The sequence below is a fragment of the Akebia trifoliata genome, chromosome 7 (genome assembly GCF_017979445.1).
Source record: "Akebia trifoliata isolate Shusen 1 chromosome 7, ASM1797944v1, whole genome shotgun sequence".
Taxonomy (NCBI): Eukaryota; Viridiplantae; Streptophyta; class Magnoliopsida; order Ranunculales; family Lardizabalaceae; genus Akebia; species Akebia trifoliata.
In genome coordinates this window covers 28685388-28703315 of record NC_141381.1, presented here as the reverse complement: position 1 = coordinate 28703315, position 17928 = coordinate 28685388, and the positions used below count along the sequence as shown (strand labels likewise).

General features: G+C 34.5%; 2 protein-coding genes across 3 annotated transcripts; both read left to right on the top strand.

Annotated features, from left to right (window-relative positions):
• The first annotated feature begins 258 nt into the window (after nt 1-258).
• LOC147398817 (large ribosomal subunit protein uL29) lies at nt 259-4328 on the top strand. Its single transcript, XM_086448138.1, has 4 exons — nt 259-416; nt 741-876; nt 983-1139; nt 4024-4328. Exons 1-4 carry the CDS (start codon nt 413-415, stop codon nt 4096-4098), a joined length of 372 nt encoding a protein of 123 aa, XP_086304264.1. The 5' UTR covers nt 259-412; the 3' UTR covers nt 4099-4328.
• Nucleotides 4329-11094: 6766 nt separating this feature from the next.
• On the top strand, nt 11095-17315 carry LOC147398816 (ATP-citrate synthase alpha chain protein 2-like). 2 transcript variants are annotated; one of them, XM_086448137.1, is made up of 13 exons: nt 11095-11251; nt 11486-11590; nt 13875-14051; nt 14186-14347; nt 14661-14741; nt 14854-14905; nt 15019-15133; nt 15269-15350; nt 15736-15831; nt 15940-16041; nt 16199-16315; nt 16410-16526; nt 17093-17315. In XM_086448137.1, exons 2-13 carry the CDS (start codon nt 11492-11494, stop codon nt 17162-17164), a joined length of 1272 nt encoding a protein of 423 aa, XP_086304263.1. In that variant the 5' UTR covers nt 11095-11251; nt 11486-11491; the 3' UTR covers nt 17165-17315. The 2 variants fall into 2 exon arrangements, with proteins under 2 accessions (XP_086304263.1, XP_086304262.1); XM_086448136.1 differs by having other exon boundaries at nt 15736-16041.
• Nucleotides 17316-17928: the final 613 nt, after the last annotated feature.

Below are 17928 nucleotides of genomic sequence, written 5' to 3'. Positions count from 1 at the left end.
ATCTTGAGGTCACTCCAGCATAACCCATTTTTATTTATTTATGTAAACATGAGTTCGAATAGTAAGAGTATTCAATCGTGATTAACATGGAAAATCAGGTTTAGGGACTGATTATAAAGAGAAATTTTACTAAATAAATTACTAAGAGAGACCCTAAAACTTAGGAGCTCCCTCCACCAGGGTTCTTTAAGTAATTTTCCCTTGTTCATATGCTTGTAATTTATAAGGATGGACTTCATTTTATCCAATAACCGGGACAAGGTGTGATCCTAATTCAAGAGGAGCCCAATTTTAAATTTGCAGCCAAACACACCAAAGAAAAGCGGAAGAGAAACCCTAAGAAGCCCAACATATAAATTTACGAGAAACAGAAAGACGCACAGCCTGTGACAGCCATCGCCGATTTCCTTCAATGGGTTAGTGAAGATCGAACTCTGCGTATTTTCCTTTTAATCTTATATAGGGTTTGCTTTCTAGGGTTTTGTTTCGGTATTTGTACAATATCTAGGGTTTTATTTTTTCTCTCCGCAACTCCATAGATCGTGACTCGTGGATATTCTACTGTTTCTTTTCTTCTGCATTTTCGGATCTACCGTGCCTAATTTCATTAGGGTTTCGTGTCTTGATGCTTTTGAGGTTTCGAATTGTCGTTTATGGTAGTTAATTTAAGGTTTTTCTGATCTATATTTAGGGTTCAAATCATCCTTAACATTTTCTATTAATTTTTTTTTCTTTTGCAGCAAGAATCAAGGTCCATGAGCTCCGAACCAAATCTAAGACCGAGCTTCTGAACCAACTCAATGAGCTCAAGGCCGAGCTTGCATTGCTCCGAGTTGCTAAGGTCACTGGAGGTGCACCGAACAAGCTCTCAAAGATGTGGGTATTTTTATCTGAATCACCAAGATCAGATTTTTATGTACCTTGCATTTTCATTTTTTGTATTTTCTTTGTTAAATTGTTTCATTTTCTATTGTGACCTTAGCAAGATAGTTCGGCTGTCGATTGCTCGAGTCCTCACTGTTATCTCCCAAAAGCAGAAGTCTGCATTGAGAGAAGCATACAAGAAGAAGAAGTTCTTGCCATTGGACCTTAGGCCGAAGAAGACCCGTGCAATCAGGAGACGCCTCACGAAACATCAGGTATTTGTTTCTTGATGTGCTATTCATATGTTAACATGCTATCGAATGGGTGAACTGATTTATGCATTTTCTTCATATATTTAGTAGTTTTAGTTGTTGAACAATTCAAGAGAGTGCAACCACAAATGCATCACAGAAGGGCTTATTTGTAATTTAAAATATCAGTTAAAGAGTTTTTGAAGATTATGTAGTAAAAAAAAGACATTTTTGTAATTTTAAAAATTAACCAACGTGGTTCTAGGATCGTGGGGTTTTGCAATTTTCTTTGTTGTTAACCAAAATGACCCTGATTATTTTAAGTTTAAATGAAGGGGTGGTGGCATTTGTGAGGTCCAAATTTTGGTGTTGAACCATGTCTACTCCACCTTCTCTCATTATTATAGTAAAAAATATTGGTTGCCCAAGGGTTAGTTTGAGATAGTTGTGTGATATGTGAATTTGGGGAGGATGATATGGTACTACTTGAACTGGGGTTATAGATAAGCATATTGTACATAGTTTCATGTGTATCTAATCTTTATATAATGTTAAAAGTCTTGTTATTTAAGATATAATGACTTGATACATTTCAGCTGAGGGAATCTTCCAACTTTTTTGTCATCCAATTTTTCTACATACATTTCTCTGACATATTACATGTTGGGTCATATCCTCTTTTAATGCGTTGGCATTGAAATCCTTTTTCACTGTCTTGGTCTACATCATTTTCAGCCTTTCCTCTCTTTTATTTTAGATTCTTCATCATATGCGAATGTGATGTGAATGATCTTTGTTACATTGTCACTCTTCTAAGCAACCATCTTAGTTCTTGGGAGAAGGCTGTACCACCAAGCAACTTTGAGTGTGCTTCTTCTTTTGATTGGTAAAATATGCCTTATTTTATGTAGCAATTCCTGTATCAGTGTTTAATATATGACTTAGTAGCGACCTGAGTTTTTTATAATTTGGATTTCCAGATCTCAAACCTCTGCCAATTACAAAAACTCCCCTAAACCTCTTATAAATTTTCCTTGAACAAACTCTAGCAATCTGAATTACAAAAATTCCCCTAGTGTCCCCACAAATCCACTAATTTTCAAATGACATAAATGCCCATCTAACCTTTATGAAGTCATCTGGTCCTGGGGCTGTCTACCTCTGTTTTGATGGCCCACTTGGTAAAATATGAGGTTTCTTTGCAAAACTCAATGAAACGATCTGGAGTTGGGTTTCCTGGTAATTTGGATGCAAAAATGAACCTTTTGAATCAATTGACACTAGAATTTGTGGTGGTTTTGGTGTCACTGCTCTTGGAATCTGTATCCTATGAACATTTTCTGGTATTGCCTTTTTTTGCTGTTGAAGGGTAATGATCACATTCTCCATGTTGCTCATCAAAAGTGCTATTACTAGAGACAATTTAAGACGTTTATGTCTAACTTGTTGAATACACCATAAAAGTAGATGCTTGGGTGCTAGGAAATGGGAATGATGTTTCCGTGATTTAAAGGATGGTGTATCAGATTCAACCATGAATGATTATAAGTGTTACCCTTGTAGCACATCTGGAGCCCAGAAGTCTTAGTCTGCACCAATACTTCTCTATATTTTTGGTTTATTGCTACAACCATCTTATTTGAAAATTTTACTATATAAACACAAAAAATGATTATTTCTTTTGAAAGTACAGAAGTTCACTTCATGAGATTTTTTACACTCAAAATAGGAATCCCTTTCCAAACACATTCTGGACTTGATGAATTTATTTGTAAGAACAACAGTATATTAACAAGTCTTTCCTTTTAAAAAAGAACCTAGTGTTAAGATTGGAATGGATGGTGGGACAGATAGGATGACTATGGTACACTTCGACAGTGTTTCGTTATTGGGTAACACATCACATATGAGCTTGAATACCTGCTCCAAGAGTTTGTAACCCAATTCCAAACCTCTTTCACACCACATGGAATTTTATTTTGGGTCCAATTATGCATAAACGGTTTGCTGACCCTTTGATGGATTTTCAAGCCATAGATCTATCTTATTAATTATTTATAGCCATTTGATGATGCTTTAGAATCCACCGACACACCTGCTTATAAAGCCTCCGATTTTGATGTAGGGTTCTCCCATGAGACCAATCCCCATTGTGGGTGTAAAGTCTTAGATACGTATTGTGGATGCCCCCCAGACTCTTCTGGTGGCTTTATTGTCATTAAAGCCTTTTTTTTTGTTTCAAGTACCTTCTGGTTTCTTAGAGTTTCTGTTCCATTCTGTTGAATGCTACTTCGTTCTTAGAGTTTCCTTTTCATTCCGTTGAAAACTTCTTTTGTTCTCATGTACACATAACTGTTATTGTTGTCACTACTTTAGGCGCTGAGTATTGAATTGCCCTTCTACTCACACTGAATTTTGAGGATTGAGTAGGATTTTTTACTTTGATTGTATCTTAAGGAATGCAGATGGCATGTGAGCTAGAATAAGGCTGAAGTGACCTCAGGATTGGACCTCACAGCGCACAACCTGGCATGAAAGTGTATGGGAACCATAGATGCTTTTCCCCGAGATATGAGTGAAAAAGCATCTATGGTTCCTATCCACTTTCACATCAAGATATGCGATATGAGGTCCAATCTTGAGGTCACTCCAGTACGACTCTTTCAGCTAGTAGTGTATTATAGGCATTGCTGACAGGAGCCACTTCTGTTTTAGATTGTGTATTCTTTACGTTCTATTGATTGGATCTTCATCTATATTTTACGTATGGAAACTTATATTGACTATATAAGTTTGTGCAGTAATATATTCTTGTATTAGGTATAGGTCAGTGTAATGCTCTGGTAGTTGCCCATGTAAGCTATGTGATTTGGTTCTTATGTGGATCTTGAATCCTTGATATTTTCAGGAATCGTTGAAGACTGAGAGGGAGAAGAAAAAAGAGATGTATTTCCCCATGAGGAAGTATGCCATCAAGGTATGAGGTAGAGAGTGATTGGTAGGATAATCAGTAAATTTTTTGTAGTTTTGTTTTAGCTTCAAGGTTTGACAACCTGTGTGATCGATCCTTCATTTGTTATGTCTTTGGAGTCTTGACGTAAACCAGCATGTGGTGTTTTATTCCTTATCATTTACTTGGTAAGCACATATTAAGCAATTTCCTTTTTGTAGTCAGAAGTTTAGTTGTGAATTGAGATTTGACTTGTCTTGCTAGATTCAGTTTTTATGATTTATGATGAATCCAAATTGATACAATTAGTATCATATAATGTTTTCCCCCAAGTTAAAAAAAACGAAAAAAGGATGTCTTTCCATGGTAATGGGGGGATGATTAACCATCAGTTGTCTTTAATTTCATTGCATTTATCTTTTCTTTCTTTTGAAATGAATGCTAAATTTTTTTAGCTTTCTATCTTATTTGACAAAAAAAGTGGCAACTAATGGAGACATCTGGAATATCTTATGGAATTTCCAAACATTTTCCTTCAAAATATTTTTAATATTAATACAAATTTTGTACTTAGAGAAAAAAAAGACGTCACGATAAACTGATGCAGTTGACATGGCAGTGCACAGAACCATAGTAAATAAGTGAAGGTCTCCTACATGGGCCTAATCACTGGGTGTCCGTCAAGATCGATCGATCGATGTACATGTGCACCTACGACTCAGTATGGACTTGAACCCACGATTCTCTTGAGTTGTCAAGAGTTACTTTGTAATGTTCCAAACCGAGTTAGGGGTCTTAAGTCCACTGAAGTCTCAGTGGCCATCAGAACTAATCTGTGAGGAAAGAGTCCATGTGTTGCAGAGCACCAATGTGGGCTATTTGCAGTAGTAGACTCCAACCCCGTGCCATGCATCTGGACCCAATAAATAATTAGCCTTATTCTTTTCATTCATTCGACTCCCACTTTATAGAAGATTGATCCATCTTTCAGAACTGATGATATGGTTGGTTTGGCACGTGATTGTGGTAACCTAACCCTACCCATTGAAAAAACTTGGTTCACAATCATAATATATTCCATCAATGGATCGGGTTTGGGATTGATTTCCTTATTGATCCAATAAGGATTGGATCCAGGACTGATCTGCTGAGTATGAGATTGGATTTTTGTTGGATCTCACTATTAAGATCCAGATCCATGTACAATTTTCTGGATCTGATGCTCTATTTTTCGTACTCCCCGCAGAAAGGTCTACTGTTCTGTAATGGGGGACGTACAGGCTGAAAAAAGTGCGGCAAATTTTCACTTACTTGTAATATATAATTTGTATACTTTGTAACATCCTTATCAGATCGGATCGTTATTAGACTCAAAATATCGATCCATACCCAAACGGCCAAACTATCACTTATCGGATCATTAATCCTATTGTGCCACTATGTATTAGTAATTATTATTATTTTATCTTATTTTGGTAAAAGTGGTTTGTAGTATTTTGATTTAATGATAATTCGGTCTAACTTCACCCACCACGACCATAATAATAGATTTATAATTTATTCTTTGTTGTCACGTTATCTTCAGTTTGACTTAATTAAATATCAAAAAATGTCAAAGTCTTTAGTTTTACTGGTTTTAGTCAAAAATTTATATGAAATCATTTAAACAAATTTAATTATTCCGTATCAGTCTCCATAACTGGTTTGGTTCGGTTTGGGTATTGGTAACACATAACAATGATCCTAATTTCTACCGATTTCAGTTTTAGTATTGGAACTGGCGGACCAAGATCTGATATTCTCAACAATCCCTATCACTGTTCTTTTATCACATTTATTTTTATTAAGAATTTGATTAAATTAGTGCTACACGTGTATCACTGTCTATTTTCTTTTTAAAATTTGGACGATTTAGAAATACCCCACCATATTTTGATGAATATTTGAGAGACCCCCAGTTTTCAAACTGATAGTGTACCCTTGACCTTAATCTTCACTTACAGATAAGCAGAAAATGACCTAAATGCACTCATTTAATCTCTAGCTTAATGTTTGAACCATTTGATATTCTCCTCGAAATCCATCATGTCCAATCTCTAAGATTAAAAATTCCCTTCATCTTCAATCTTAAGATTCCATATCTCCTTCAACCTTTAATCCACAAGAGTAAGATAGGATTTTCAAAAGTACAAGATGATCTAGATTTAGATTTTAAAAATATCAAGGGTATTCAAAGTCATTTTATATTAATCATTGAGAATAGACCAAGGTCAAGGCAAAGAATGTCATTAATTTGAAAACACCAGGGGTGTCTCAGATATTCACCAAAACGTCAAGGGACGTGTCTTCACGTGGAGATGAAAACCTACTCCACGTTTTCCTCGAGTCCAACCAACTTCAAATTGTGTATATCACCTCCCTTTACCATCGTTCAAAATTCAAACAAGTATTATATTATGAGAGATTTACCGGGCAGACCTATGTGTTCCAATTTTATTACAAAAACTCCCTTAATTTACCAAATTTATTACTGAGCCAAACCTTTCTTTATGAATCAGGGTAATATGACTTAATAAGGGTTGTTGGCCCACATGGATTATTAAATTGGCAAATCCAACACCTGAGACTTTTAGATTTCATGGAAAAATTTAGATTTAAAATATATATATATATATATATATATATATATATATATTGAATTTGATTTAAAGTATTAAAAATGTATGGTTACTGAACTCTCAAATTTAAAATTAAAATTCAACAGTTAAAAATGCATGACTATCAATTTGAATTTTATGACAAGCATCCCCTCTCGAAGGTTTGCAGGGTATCAAACTTGATAAAGTAATTCAAGGGAGTTTTTGTAATAAAAATGCAACAGTTGGATCTGCCGAATAAATTTCTCTTATACCAACCTACCACCAAGCGTACATCAATTATTTAAAGTGAAAAAGACCTCCAAACTTGTTTTGTTTCGAAAAAGTTGGGTTGGAATTCTGGACCACCACCAAGCTTTTTAATTGAAATTCAGACAAATTGAACCATTGACATTTATAATAAAAATATCATTGTTGGGCCCACACATTGTGTCATGATTGATCAATGTGGACACTCTGGTCCACTTAGATTGGTTAATTAGTGTCAAATTTCGTAAGTCAAAAATCTACCCTTGTAGACATTTTTGTGTTCCAAGTCTCCATTTTGGTTCCGGTCCAATTTGGTTGGGGCTCAACAATATTGACTATTATAAATGGGGAATGTTTGGGTCAACCCGATGGTCTGATTCGAACCTAAGGTCAATTTAGTAATTTGAGACAACTAAAGTTTCGATATTAATCTAATCAATAAGTTGGTATTATAACATCGTATTTTAGATTAACAAGATAATTAACCGACATAAATAACAACAATTAACCCATCAAGAGGTTCCACAACCATCAATAGTAGAAAAGATGAGTACATGATTAAAAGAGTAGATACGACAACTGTCGAGTTGCATCCCAAGATACAAATGAGAACATGAATCGTAAGGAATAACAAGAGTAACATAGAAAATGTCCATAACTTACGTAGAAATTTCATTAAACGATAATCACGACCATCAAATATTCAAGGAGGACAAAAGCGATAATAGGACACTAGTCACAAATACGAAAAATTACTAAATATAAGGAGGGTTATGCCAAAAACCCCTTTTGAGGTGTGAAGAGTAGAGAGGGGATCCGCTTCTTTTCTCTTATAGCTTTCAATAGCATGTATGGATGATTAGGAGAGAGTCACATCGAAAAGATACTAAATTCATTCTATCTAAAATTTGAGGGTTACGTGACCGTCTATTTTCAAAGCCTTAAATTAATTAAAAATAATACATTTTTTTGTAGATAATCTGATTCCCCTCCCCCTTCCCCAATAAGCCCTCTATCACAAAATCATAAATATTTTGCCTCGGGATACATGAAAATATAAATCTTTTTCTTGTGTACCCTGAGGCAAAAGATCCACGATTCTGTGATGGGGAGCGTATGTCAAATGAGTGCATCAGAAAATCATTATTATTAAATTTTTTATTTTTTATTTTGTTGAATAAAGAGTTTTTTATTTTTATTTTTTGGGTTAATGTGGCACTCCCTATGTATAAAATGCTACAAAGAACTACAAGAAAAAGTCACTACGAGGATATGCTCCCTTAAGAATAAACACAAGCTGGGTAGAAATTAGAAATAATTTGAAATTTTTTCATCATTACCCATAACATCTTTTGGGATAAAAAGGAGAAGTCAAAAGTGGATTTAAATAGTTATGGTTTCTGACTTTTGTAAAAAACTTGGAATTCACTCAATTCCAAACAAGTCTTTAAGTCGGTAGAGTATTTTTTCTATAATAAGTAAAAAAAGATTTGGGTTCTGACTTTTGTAAAAAATTAGAATTCAATCACTTCCAAACAAGCCTTTAAGTCGGTAGAGTATTTTTTCTATAATAAGTAAAAAAAGATAAAAGCGGCCATTCATATACTGTCCAAAAACAGAAACCTAATTTCTGGTGGGCCACGACCCACGGGTTGCAACTTGCAAGTAGTACACAATAACCCAAATAAGTTGGGTCGGTCAGAAAAACCCGAACCGGAAACAACCTACCACTTACCCTCTAAGACTGCGAATTGCTAAATATCACAAAGCGTCAGATGTAATCTAATATAAAATATAGAACATTTATCTCGTGCAAGCTAACTTCCATGTGAAAGCATTGGAGCTAATTTCCTGTGAAGTGAGGACTACTGAAGATTTGGTGTAGCATCACAATATTGAAGATCTCGATGTTATAGAAGATTTTCAGCAGTGATTGGACATTTGGCCCCACATTTTAATTGCTAACTGGAAGAAATACCACGTGTTCTGTTGGCTCTCTGACTTACTGACAATGATGTTAACGAACTGAAATATATCAAATCTAATAAATGTGATGATTTACATTCTAAATCTTGTTTATTATGCCCATCAATCATTCAACTGGTACGATCAAGGTCTCTTATGTCGAAATTCATCAAAGCAGCTGATTTTCATCAATAAAGATCAATGGTCACAAATAACTAATCATAAGCTGATTTTCACCAACTAATTGGGTGGGGCCAAGATTTTGCTCTCGTGCTGGCAACAAAGAGTAAAAATGTTTTTCTGGGGCCACCACTAGAGGAAATTTTTTTTTGGGGGTAACAAATAATGAAAAAAATAACTGTGGTGGATTTTTTTATTTATCGTTATTATCTATCGCAATAACTCATGTATACTTAAGAAGTGAATTTGTCTTCAATCAAAAATAAATTCTTAAAAAAATGATCATATGAAAATGATTTTTTTCTTTTAAATGTTGAAAGAAGTTGATTTTTAGAAAAATTACTTAAAGGCACCTTGACGAAGGTTTTTTTTTTTTTTTTTTTTCCTTAATAGTCCATTTATTAAACTTTTCTTTTTCTAAACATTCATTGGATTTTATCTCCCACATTTCTTACAATTGAATGCCCAAACCATTTAAATTCATTGTTTTCATCTAAAAATTTGGATTTTTGGCATCTCGATTTAGTTTTTGAAAACTTAATTCCGACGTAAATGATTTAAGAAGGTAGAAGAAGTCATTTTCAAGATTTTTTTTTCAAATATTTTGATGACGTATGTAAAAAAAAAAAAGGATTTTTGCACTTTTTTTTCTTAATTTTTGGGTGAAAAGCAATAAAGAATAGTTATTTTGGATTGAAATCATCTAGACAAATTGTTATCTAAGGTTTTTAGTCAAAATTTTCATGTTTTTTAGTCACAAAAACTAAATTGAAGATGGGTGGGTTTTACTAGTGTCAAGTTCACCACTTTTTTAAAAGTGGTGAACTCAATAGTAAATAGTGATTAGTTGGATAATAAAATTTGTGAACTCGGCACTAAATAAAAAAATGTCAAGTTTGACAGTAATAAACATCGGTGAACTCGACAATAAATAAAAAAACGAAGAGTTCGCCAATAACGAAAAACCATTAAGAAATAAAAAGTTACTAAATGTCTCATCAAACTATAACACAAAACTTATGGACTATTTACAAAAAAAGAAATCCTTCTACGAGGGTCCTTTAAGTAATTTTCTCTTTTATTTTTTATTTTTTAGGTGAGGAGTCTTGCAAGAGAAAAATACTAGGTGGGGGTAATTCATCTTTTCAAGGATGATTTGATAAATATACTATCCATTGCATTTTTTTCTTAGAAAAATCATTTTTCTACCCCATTTTTCATAAACACTTTAATAAATGAAAAGCAAGAAAAGAAAAAGATTAATGCTAGAGTCACCTCAGTAGGAGACACACGAGGAACATCTTGACATGATGGCACACGCATGCTCGTAAAGATATTTTATTCGAGATACGAGTAAAACACATCTATAGACATGCGCGGGCCACCACATCAAGGTGTCTCCCACTGAGGTCACTACAATACGACTCAAAGAAAAAAAAAAAACTTCCTCTACAAATTACTAAGTGATGTTGCCTAATTAGCATTTTGTGCAATTTTAAGTTTCAAATATAATTTTCTATGCTTAGAAGTGTTCTTTTTTTTAGTGAAATGATTTATTTATTTACTTATTATATATAAAAATGCTCAAATTTACTAGTTAATGACCAAAATACCTATGAAAATTATTTGTAAAATTTTCCATTCATGACAAAAATTTTGAACTTTATTGATAAAAATTTCCCAAAAAATTATTTTCACCAAACACCCTAGAGTTTCAGGAACAACTGCTATACACCTTAAAATAATTCTTTCAAGCAATCCACCTCACAATAACTATTCCTGTAGAAGTAATTCAAAGAATTTTGTAGCAACATTTATGCCAAGCAGCCAAAAAATGAGCCATTCTTTTGGTAGGTCGCGAAGCACCAAATCGAATCCACAAAAAAACAAAAAGGTTGGTGGTTTTAAAAAAAGTAAAATAGCGGTTGGTGAATCTCATGCACTCCTTCAGTCCACGGTTCCCGCGAAAATATAATATCGAAATAAAATTAATTAATCCTCATTTTTCATCTATAAATAAGACACCGAAAAACACGATCTCACTTCACCATAATAGTCGCTCAGAGACCTCTCTCTGCTATTTTCCATCTCTAGTTCGAGAGCAAGCAAGGTTTTCTCTTTCTCTCTCTAAAGAGGTAGCTGATCTAATCTAGGGTTTTAATTTTTAATTATTTTTTATTTCTAGTCTCCAAATCTAACCTTTTTTTTTTCTTCAATCTGTTATAAATTCAGTAGATCTGTGTTTAATTTCATTTCTGAGTAGAATTTTCTCTCAGGATTTGTAAGTTTGTTCTAATTTAGAGGTTCTAGCCTCTTTCTCTATTTTGTCGCGTTTAGTAGATCTGAGTTGAATTTTTTGTGGACATTAGGTGAAAATGGCACGGAAGAAGATTAGAGAGTATGATTCGAAGCGTTTGTTGAAGGAGCATTTTAAGAGGATTGCTGGAACGGAATTAGGCATCAAATCAGCTCAGGTGCTTATTTATATTTTAGATCTGAGCTTTTAGTTTTGAAGTTTGGTTATTGTTTGATCGTTGATGTTATAAAGGGAGATCATAAAGGTACAAATTTTAGACTTTTTTTTTTTATAATTTAATTTAAAGCTTCTGAGTTGGAAATCTGGAGATTTAATTAGTTTACTTTGTGATAGTTTTGGCTTACACTTAGTTGCACTAAACAATTTTTTCAGAGGAAAGCAGAGTATTTTCTTAATTCCTTCTGATTGAGTTCTTGCGACTCATTTTGATTTGTAGTATAGACAGAAGATTTGCTATAAGATCTACTCCAGTTCATAGAGTGCCCTCAAGTTTAACTTAAAACACGCACAAAATCCAGATAGCTGCTTTTGGCTTACCCAACCACAGAATAAATACTATAATGACTTCTTTTTTTATTCGATCGGTAATCCTGTTTTTGGTGAGACAGTAACTAGGTGTTGGATGGATCCTCTCTATCGCCTTTTTTATGTAGCTCTTGTGCTATAGTCCACAAAACATCACATGGTTAAAAAAAGAAGAAAAGAGAACTCAAGTCCTCTTGTAATCATGGTTTAGATTAGATTTGAAAAAAAACTTTTTTTTATCAGATCAAGAGTTTAAAAATGGACGGTCACTGAACTTGTAAATTTAAATGATCAGATGTGACTGTCTTGTTGACACGGCACACCCACCCTCAAGTGTTTATAATAGCTACAAAGAGCTATAGGAAAAACAGGCACCAGAGGACCTGCTCCCGTGAATTGAACCTAGGTCTATGATATCATCACACGTAGACTTTACCAACCAAGCTAGCTGGCACCTTCTATAATGAGATCCCTCAAAAGCTCCAAAAATGTGAGGACTCATTCTTCTAGTTCCACATGTAGCTCTACTTACTCATAAATACCAGAGAATTGGGGCCCATGACTCTTCATTGAAGACTTGCAATTCCTCCAGCATTATGTGTTGGCTCTAGAAGGATTGTTTGACTGTTCTAGCCTAATAAATGATACTAGCCATCTTGTATAGCATTATCACTTCCAGAATATATATAATTTTTTTGTTCATAATCACAAGACAAGATAATAAATGTGAATTTTTTCATGCATTGAATGATTCTTAGAACCGAGTCCTGGCGCACCCATACTTCAATACTTGTTATTGGAATAGAGTGCCCAAGACAAAAGAATGATATCATCAATCCACAAGAAATAATAGAAGCAAATGATGGTAAAACAGAACCACACGAGAGGCAAAATACTTATGGGGTTCACAGTTAAGGGCTACGTCCACAAATACTTAAACTATGTAAATTGAACAAATACTTGAGAGACCAATTTCCCTCAACCCCTTCAATTGATCCCATTGAAGCTCACTCTTATCTCTGGAGATAATTTTCCAATAGCTAATTCTCAGGATATTGATGCAGCGAGGATCATGGGCCCAAAAGCTCATTCGTGTGAGCCTGAATAGCCCAAGACCAAACAAGAGTAGTTCATGTTTAAGGCCAAGACACAACAGAAATTGATCCCACAAGTAGACAAAAAATCGTTAGTTGGATTTATCATTTTAGTTTTATTTTTTTACACTGGAATCATGTTAGAAAGTTATTTGAATTGACTAGGACAGCTAGTGCCAGTGTTTGAGTATCTTTAGGATGCTTTGTTTTGGTTTTCTATAAATATGTATATGGATATAAAAGAGGAGATTTCCCAGATGCTTGGTACATTTTAGTGAAACTTTAGTTTGTTTTAGTGAGATTTTCAACTAGAATAATCTTGCTTCTCGGTAGAGAATGGAGATAGTCCATCAACCCCTCCCTATTGCATGATTGGTCTGTCATTCTGCATTGGGTATCTCCCAAAATTACCTCTGAATACCACTCCAATGCTCAGAGTACACAACAATGACTCTCAGTAAACTCTGCTTGTTCGATTTCTTGCTATATTCATATCAATATTAAGATTTTACATAGCATGACCTATATAATTCGCTTGGAAAATCAATTTGCAATATGGGGGGTCTAGACGAACTTGGTAAGTGGGGACCTGGCAAATAGAGCTAGTGCTGTTTCCAAAAGTTCCCATCCCTGAAAGTTTAACTTTTAGAAAAGTAAACATCTTCAGGGTGGCAAGACTTGGAAATATTTCCGATCTCTAGTTTGTTGTCAAAATTGTGGAAGTGTTCATTCTTGGATTTGTTTACCTAAACATTTAAGACTTTGTCTACGGTTTAAATCTTCATTTTAACTTCAAAGATGCATTTTTGTATGATGTTTTAGGTAACTGCATCAACTGATTTCAACGAGCTGGCGAACAAAGAACCATGGCTTTCATCAGGAAAACTGGTTGTGAAGCCAGATATGTTGTTTGGGAAGCGTGGAAAGAGTGGCTTAGTTGCCTTGAATCTAGATTTAGCCCAAGTTGCTTCCTTTGTGGAAGAGCGTCTTGGCAAAGAGGTAGTTGAACTCTTCCTTGGTAGTACTCAGTTTGATAATTTGCATGGTTGGGATTTGTTGTATTTTTAATTTAACATCTCATTCATGTACGGATTTTGATTGTTATCTTAACCTCTTTCCTTGTGGGTTTATAGGTGGAGATGAGTGGATGCAAGGGACCAATAACCACATTCATTGTTGAACCCTTCATTCCACACAATGAGGAATTTTATCTCAATATTGTCTCAGAGCGACTTGGGTGTAGCATAAGCTTTTCAGAATGTGGCGGGATTGAAATTGAAGAAAACTGGGATAAGGTATACCTGATGTGATTTGGTTCATTTGTTTGTTTCCGTAGGTCAATCGATAAAATGCTATTATACATCACAAACATGCATTTCTAGCAATTGATTTTTCTTCTTTCAAATCATCTTACCGTGTTAAGAATTTATAGTGATTAAATGTAATTTTGTAACTCGTATGGTAGTGGGTGCTAAAAGAATCCTGATTGAAAAAAAAAAACTGTTTTTCCTGCTAATCCAAGTGTGAAATTAAGAAGCGCAATGTTTTGGCTCTCACATTTTCTAGTTTTTATCTCTCAAGTTACTGAACTTTTTTCTATTTATCCAGGTCAAGACTATATTTTTACCAACAGGAACATCTTTGACATCAGAAACGTGTGCTCCACTAATTGCAACACTAGCGCTCGAGGTAATAGTGCATTTCATTTAATTCAACCATATAAAATTTTTTGTATATGTTGTAATCTTTGTTTGTAGATACATTATGAGATTCGACCCTGATGTTTATATTATTGATTCAGATCAAAGAAAAAATGGAGGAGTTCATTAAGTCGGTTTACGCTATATTTTCGGGTATGTTAGATTACTCCAGTAAATTATTTTTTCTATTCTGATAGCGTTAGTTAATATTATATTTAAATTTGTTGTTTTTGGGCATTAACATCTGGATTATTCCACATAACCAGATCTGGACTTTGCTTTTCTGGAGATGAATCCTTTTACTTTGATTGATGGAAAGCCTTATCCTTTGGATATGAGAGGAGAGCTAGATGATACTGCTGCTTTCAAAAACTTCAAGAAGTATGATTCCATTTTCTTTACTTGCTGATTTTTCCTGTGATTAAGTACAATAAAATTTATTAAAATATAATCAATTAATTTAATTATACTTATCATACATCTTGGTATCCTTTTAACTTTACTTTATTTATGCAGATGGGGTAATATTGAGTTTCCAATGCCGTTTGGCAGAGTTATGAGTTCTACAGAAAGCTTTATTCACCGATTGGATGAAAAGGTAAACAGTGATTTTGCAAGAAATTTTCTCAATTTTTGCTTTTTAGGCTTGTGCACGCAATGCATTAATATCCCAAGTCATTATGACATGAAATTAGTAGTTACCCTGTTTCAATATCAACTTTAGTATGTCCCAAAACTAAAACCGTTGTTATCAGCCATCGAATTGGGAGATTAGGAGCTTGTTTGTAATGAGAGTTCTTCTGGGTTAGACTAACTTCTTGTAAGACCATAGAGAAGACTCTGTCTGTTAATATATCTTATACTCATCCAAAAAAAATTGAACTTAAGGGGCTCGAGCTATTCATCCATGCTAACAATTCAAAATTATTGTCGTTAAGAAGGTGATCGAACAAGATATTGCAAAATTCATTCTTTGTTTGCAGACAAGTGCGTCTTTGAAATTTACAGTTTTGAACCCGATGGGACGAATCTGGACTATGGTAGCCGGAGGGGGTGCAAGTGTCATCTATGCAGATACGGTACAGCTCTTATCCTCAAATTCAGTAATTGGGTCCCATTCGCTTTCTATTTCTCTTTCTTTTTTGTTCCCCCTCCATTATTTATGCAAGAAAATAATGCCTAATCAGGTTGGCGATCTTGGTTATGCTTCTGAGCTCGGGAACTATGCGGAATATAGTGGAGCACCAAATGAAGAGGAGGTGTTGCAATATGCCAGAGTTGTTATTGATGTAAACAGCTCTCCTTCTCCCATACCTTCTGTTTATTGCATACATTTGGTTACACTGACACATCGATCCAATTCTCAAATCACATACCCATGTCGATAGTCTTCGAACGTACTGGGATTTGGCTTGATTTCTCATAACAGTCTCATGAATTGTACAGTGTGCAACCGCAAATCCTGATGGCCGTTCAAGAGCTCTTGTAATTGGAGGAGGAATAGCTAACTTTACTGATGTTGCTGCTACTTTTAGTGGTATCATTCGAGCTTTAAGAGAGAAGGTGAGCTTAATATATGTTTATTAGTCTAGATTGAATTTGCTTTATCCTTGGTTGTTTTAGTAATTAGTACTGAGAGTTATTTTTCGGTTAACAGGAGTCGAAGCTTAAGGAAGCAAAAATGCACATATATGTGAGGAGAGGTGGTCCTAATTATCAGATGGGTCTCGCAAAAATGCGGAATCTTGGAGAGGAAATTGGCATTCCTCTTGAGGTAAAAACAGAATACAGAAATCCTAAATGCTCTCGATAGTTTTACACCAATATTTTAAAAATCAAATCGATGATCAGATGAAAATTTTTCAAACCATGGTTGGACCCTGGTTCAATTTGGTTCGACCAATTTACATTTATTAAAGATAAAGAGTTTTAAAAAATGAAACTACATTTTATTTTCATAAAAAATAATATTATCTATTATTAAGATTTGATTATTAAAGGCTAGCAAAAGAAGGTTTGTTATCATGGACAAAAAAACGCTATTTAAAGAAGCATTTTTATTTTTATTTTTTTTAATTTTAAATTGTTCAGAAAACCTATGGTTCACTTGGTTCCACAGTTGAACCACTGGTTCTATAAAAACCAATGGTGCTTGCTACCAAAGAACTTTGAACCAAACTGGCCGTAGTACTACTATACACAATCAAGTTGAACGAGGTCGGACCACACCACACACAGTGGTTCGGTCTAGTTTTCAAAATTCTGTTACACATTAGCGATGACGATGACGGTTAAAACCAATTGCCCTATAAATGGTCCTCTTGTTTTCCTTTATTACAGGTTTATGGACCTGAGGCAACCATGACAGGCATATGCAAACAAGCGATCCAGTGCATCACTGCAGCAGCATAAAATTTATCAAAAACTAAATAAAACTAGTGTCGTTTTTTCCCTGTGTTTTTCATCTCTGTGGCAAGTTTCTTGTACTAAGATGACTCTTGAAAGCATCTTTATGTTATTTGGAACCCTGAAATTCAATTTCTAGGGCCTTTTCTTGGTGATATATTTCTTGATTGCCATTGAGGATTGTGAAAAATAAGTTAAATAAGTGAAATTCATATACTAACATAGTTGAAATTTAATACCCAGATAAAAGACATCAAACAAACAAATCTTAGATGTGAATTAGTGGGCTGCAAAGCATATATTTGGGCTGCAACCTGGGCGGGCTTGGACTGATTGGTGAGTCTGGGCTGAATATATAGGACATGAGTTAGTATAACTCAACCTGATCTTAATTTGGGTTGAGCACAGGTGGAGGGTCCGGGTAACCCAACTCAACCCCAAGCTCTAAGGCTACATAAAAAATGTTTCTTACATATTTTTAAAGTATTTTTTAGTTTTCTTTTTTTAAGATATAAAATTACTTTGCTAACCAAAACAAAATTAGGGCCGAACCTGCTCAAAACTACCTCACTTGGGTTAACCCTAGCTCAACCCGAGTTTAGAAGCTCAAGCTCAGATTAAGGGCTCTGCTACTTGAGTTGAGTCTGGGTCCACCCTCCAACCCACTCAACTCGCACAGGTTGCAGACCTAGCATATATATACTATAAAAATGAAAATTATATAAAACCTTGGGGGTGGGTTTAAATCTTCTCACAAATTAATTATGGAT

What these genes read in the sequence shown, in the direction of transcription:
- LOC147398817 (XM_086448138.1), top strand. An exon ending in CCGAACAAGCTCTCAAAGAT is followed by an intron (nt 877 to 982) that starts GTGGGTATTTTT and finishes TTGTGACCTTAG; the next exon opens with CAAGATAGTTCGGCTGTCGA. An exon ending in GACGCCTCACGAAACATCAG is followed by an intron (nt 1,140 to 4,023) that starts GTATTTGTTTCT and finishes TGATATTTTCAG; the next exon opens with GAATCGTTGAAGACTGAGAG.
- LOC147398816 (XM_086448136.1), top strand. Translation starts at nt 11,492, where the DNA reads ATGGCACGGAAGAAGATTAGAGAGTATGATTCGAAGCGTTTGTTGAAG. An exon ending in TTCACCGATTGGATGAAAAG is followed by an intron (nt 15,351 to 15,735) that starts GTAAACAGTGAT and finishes CTTTGTTTGCAG; the next exon opens with ACAAGTGCGTCTTTGAAATT. An exon ending in AAATTGGCATTCCTCTTGAG is followed by an intron (nt 16,527 to 17,092) that starts GTAAAAACAGAA and finishes CCTTTATTACAG; the next exon opens with GTTTATGGACCTGAGGCAAC.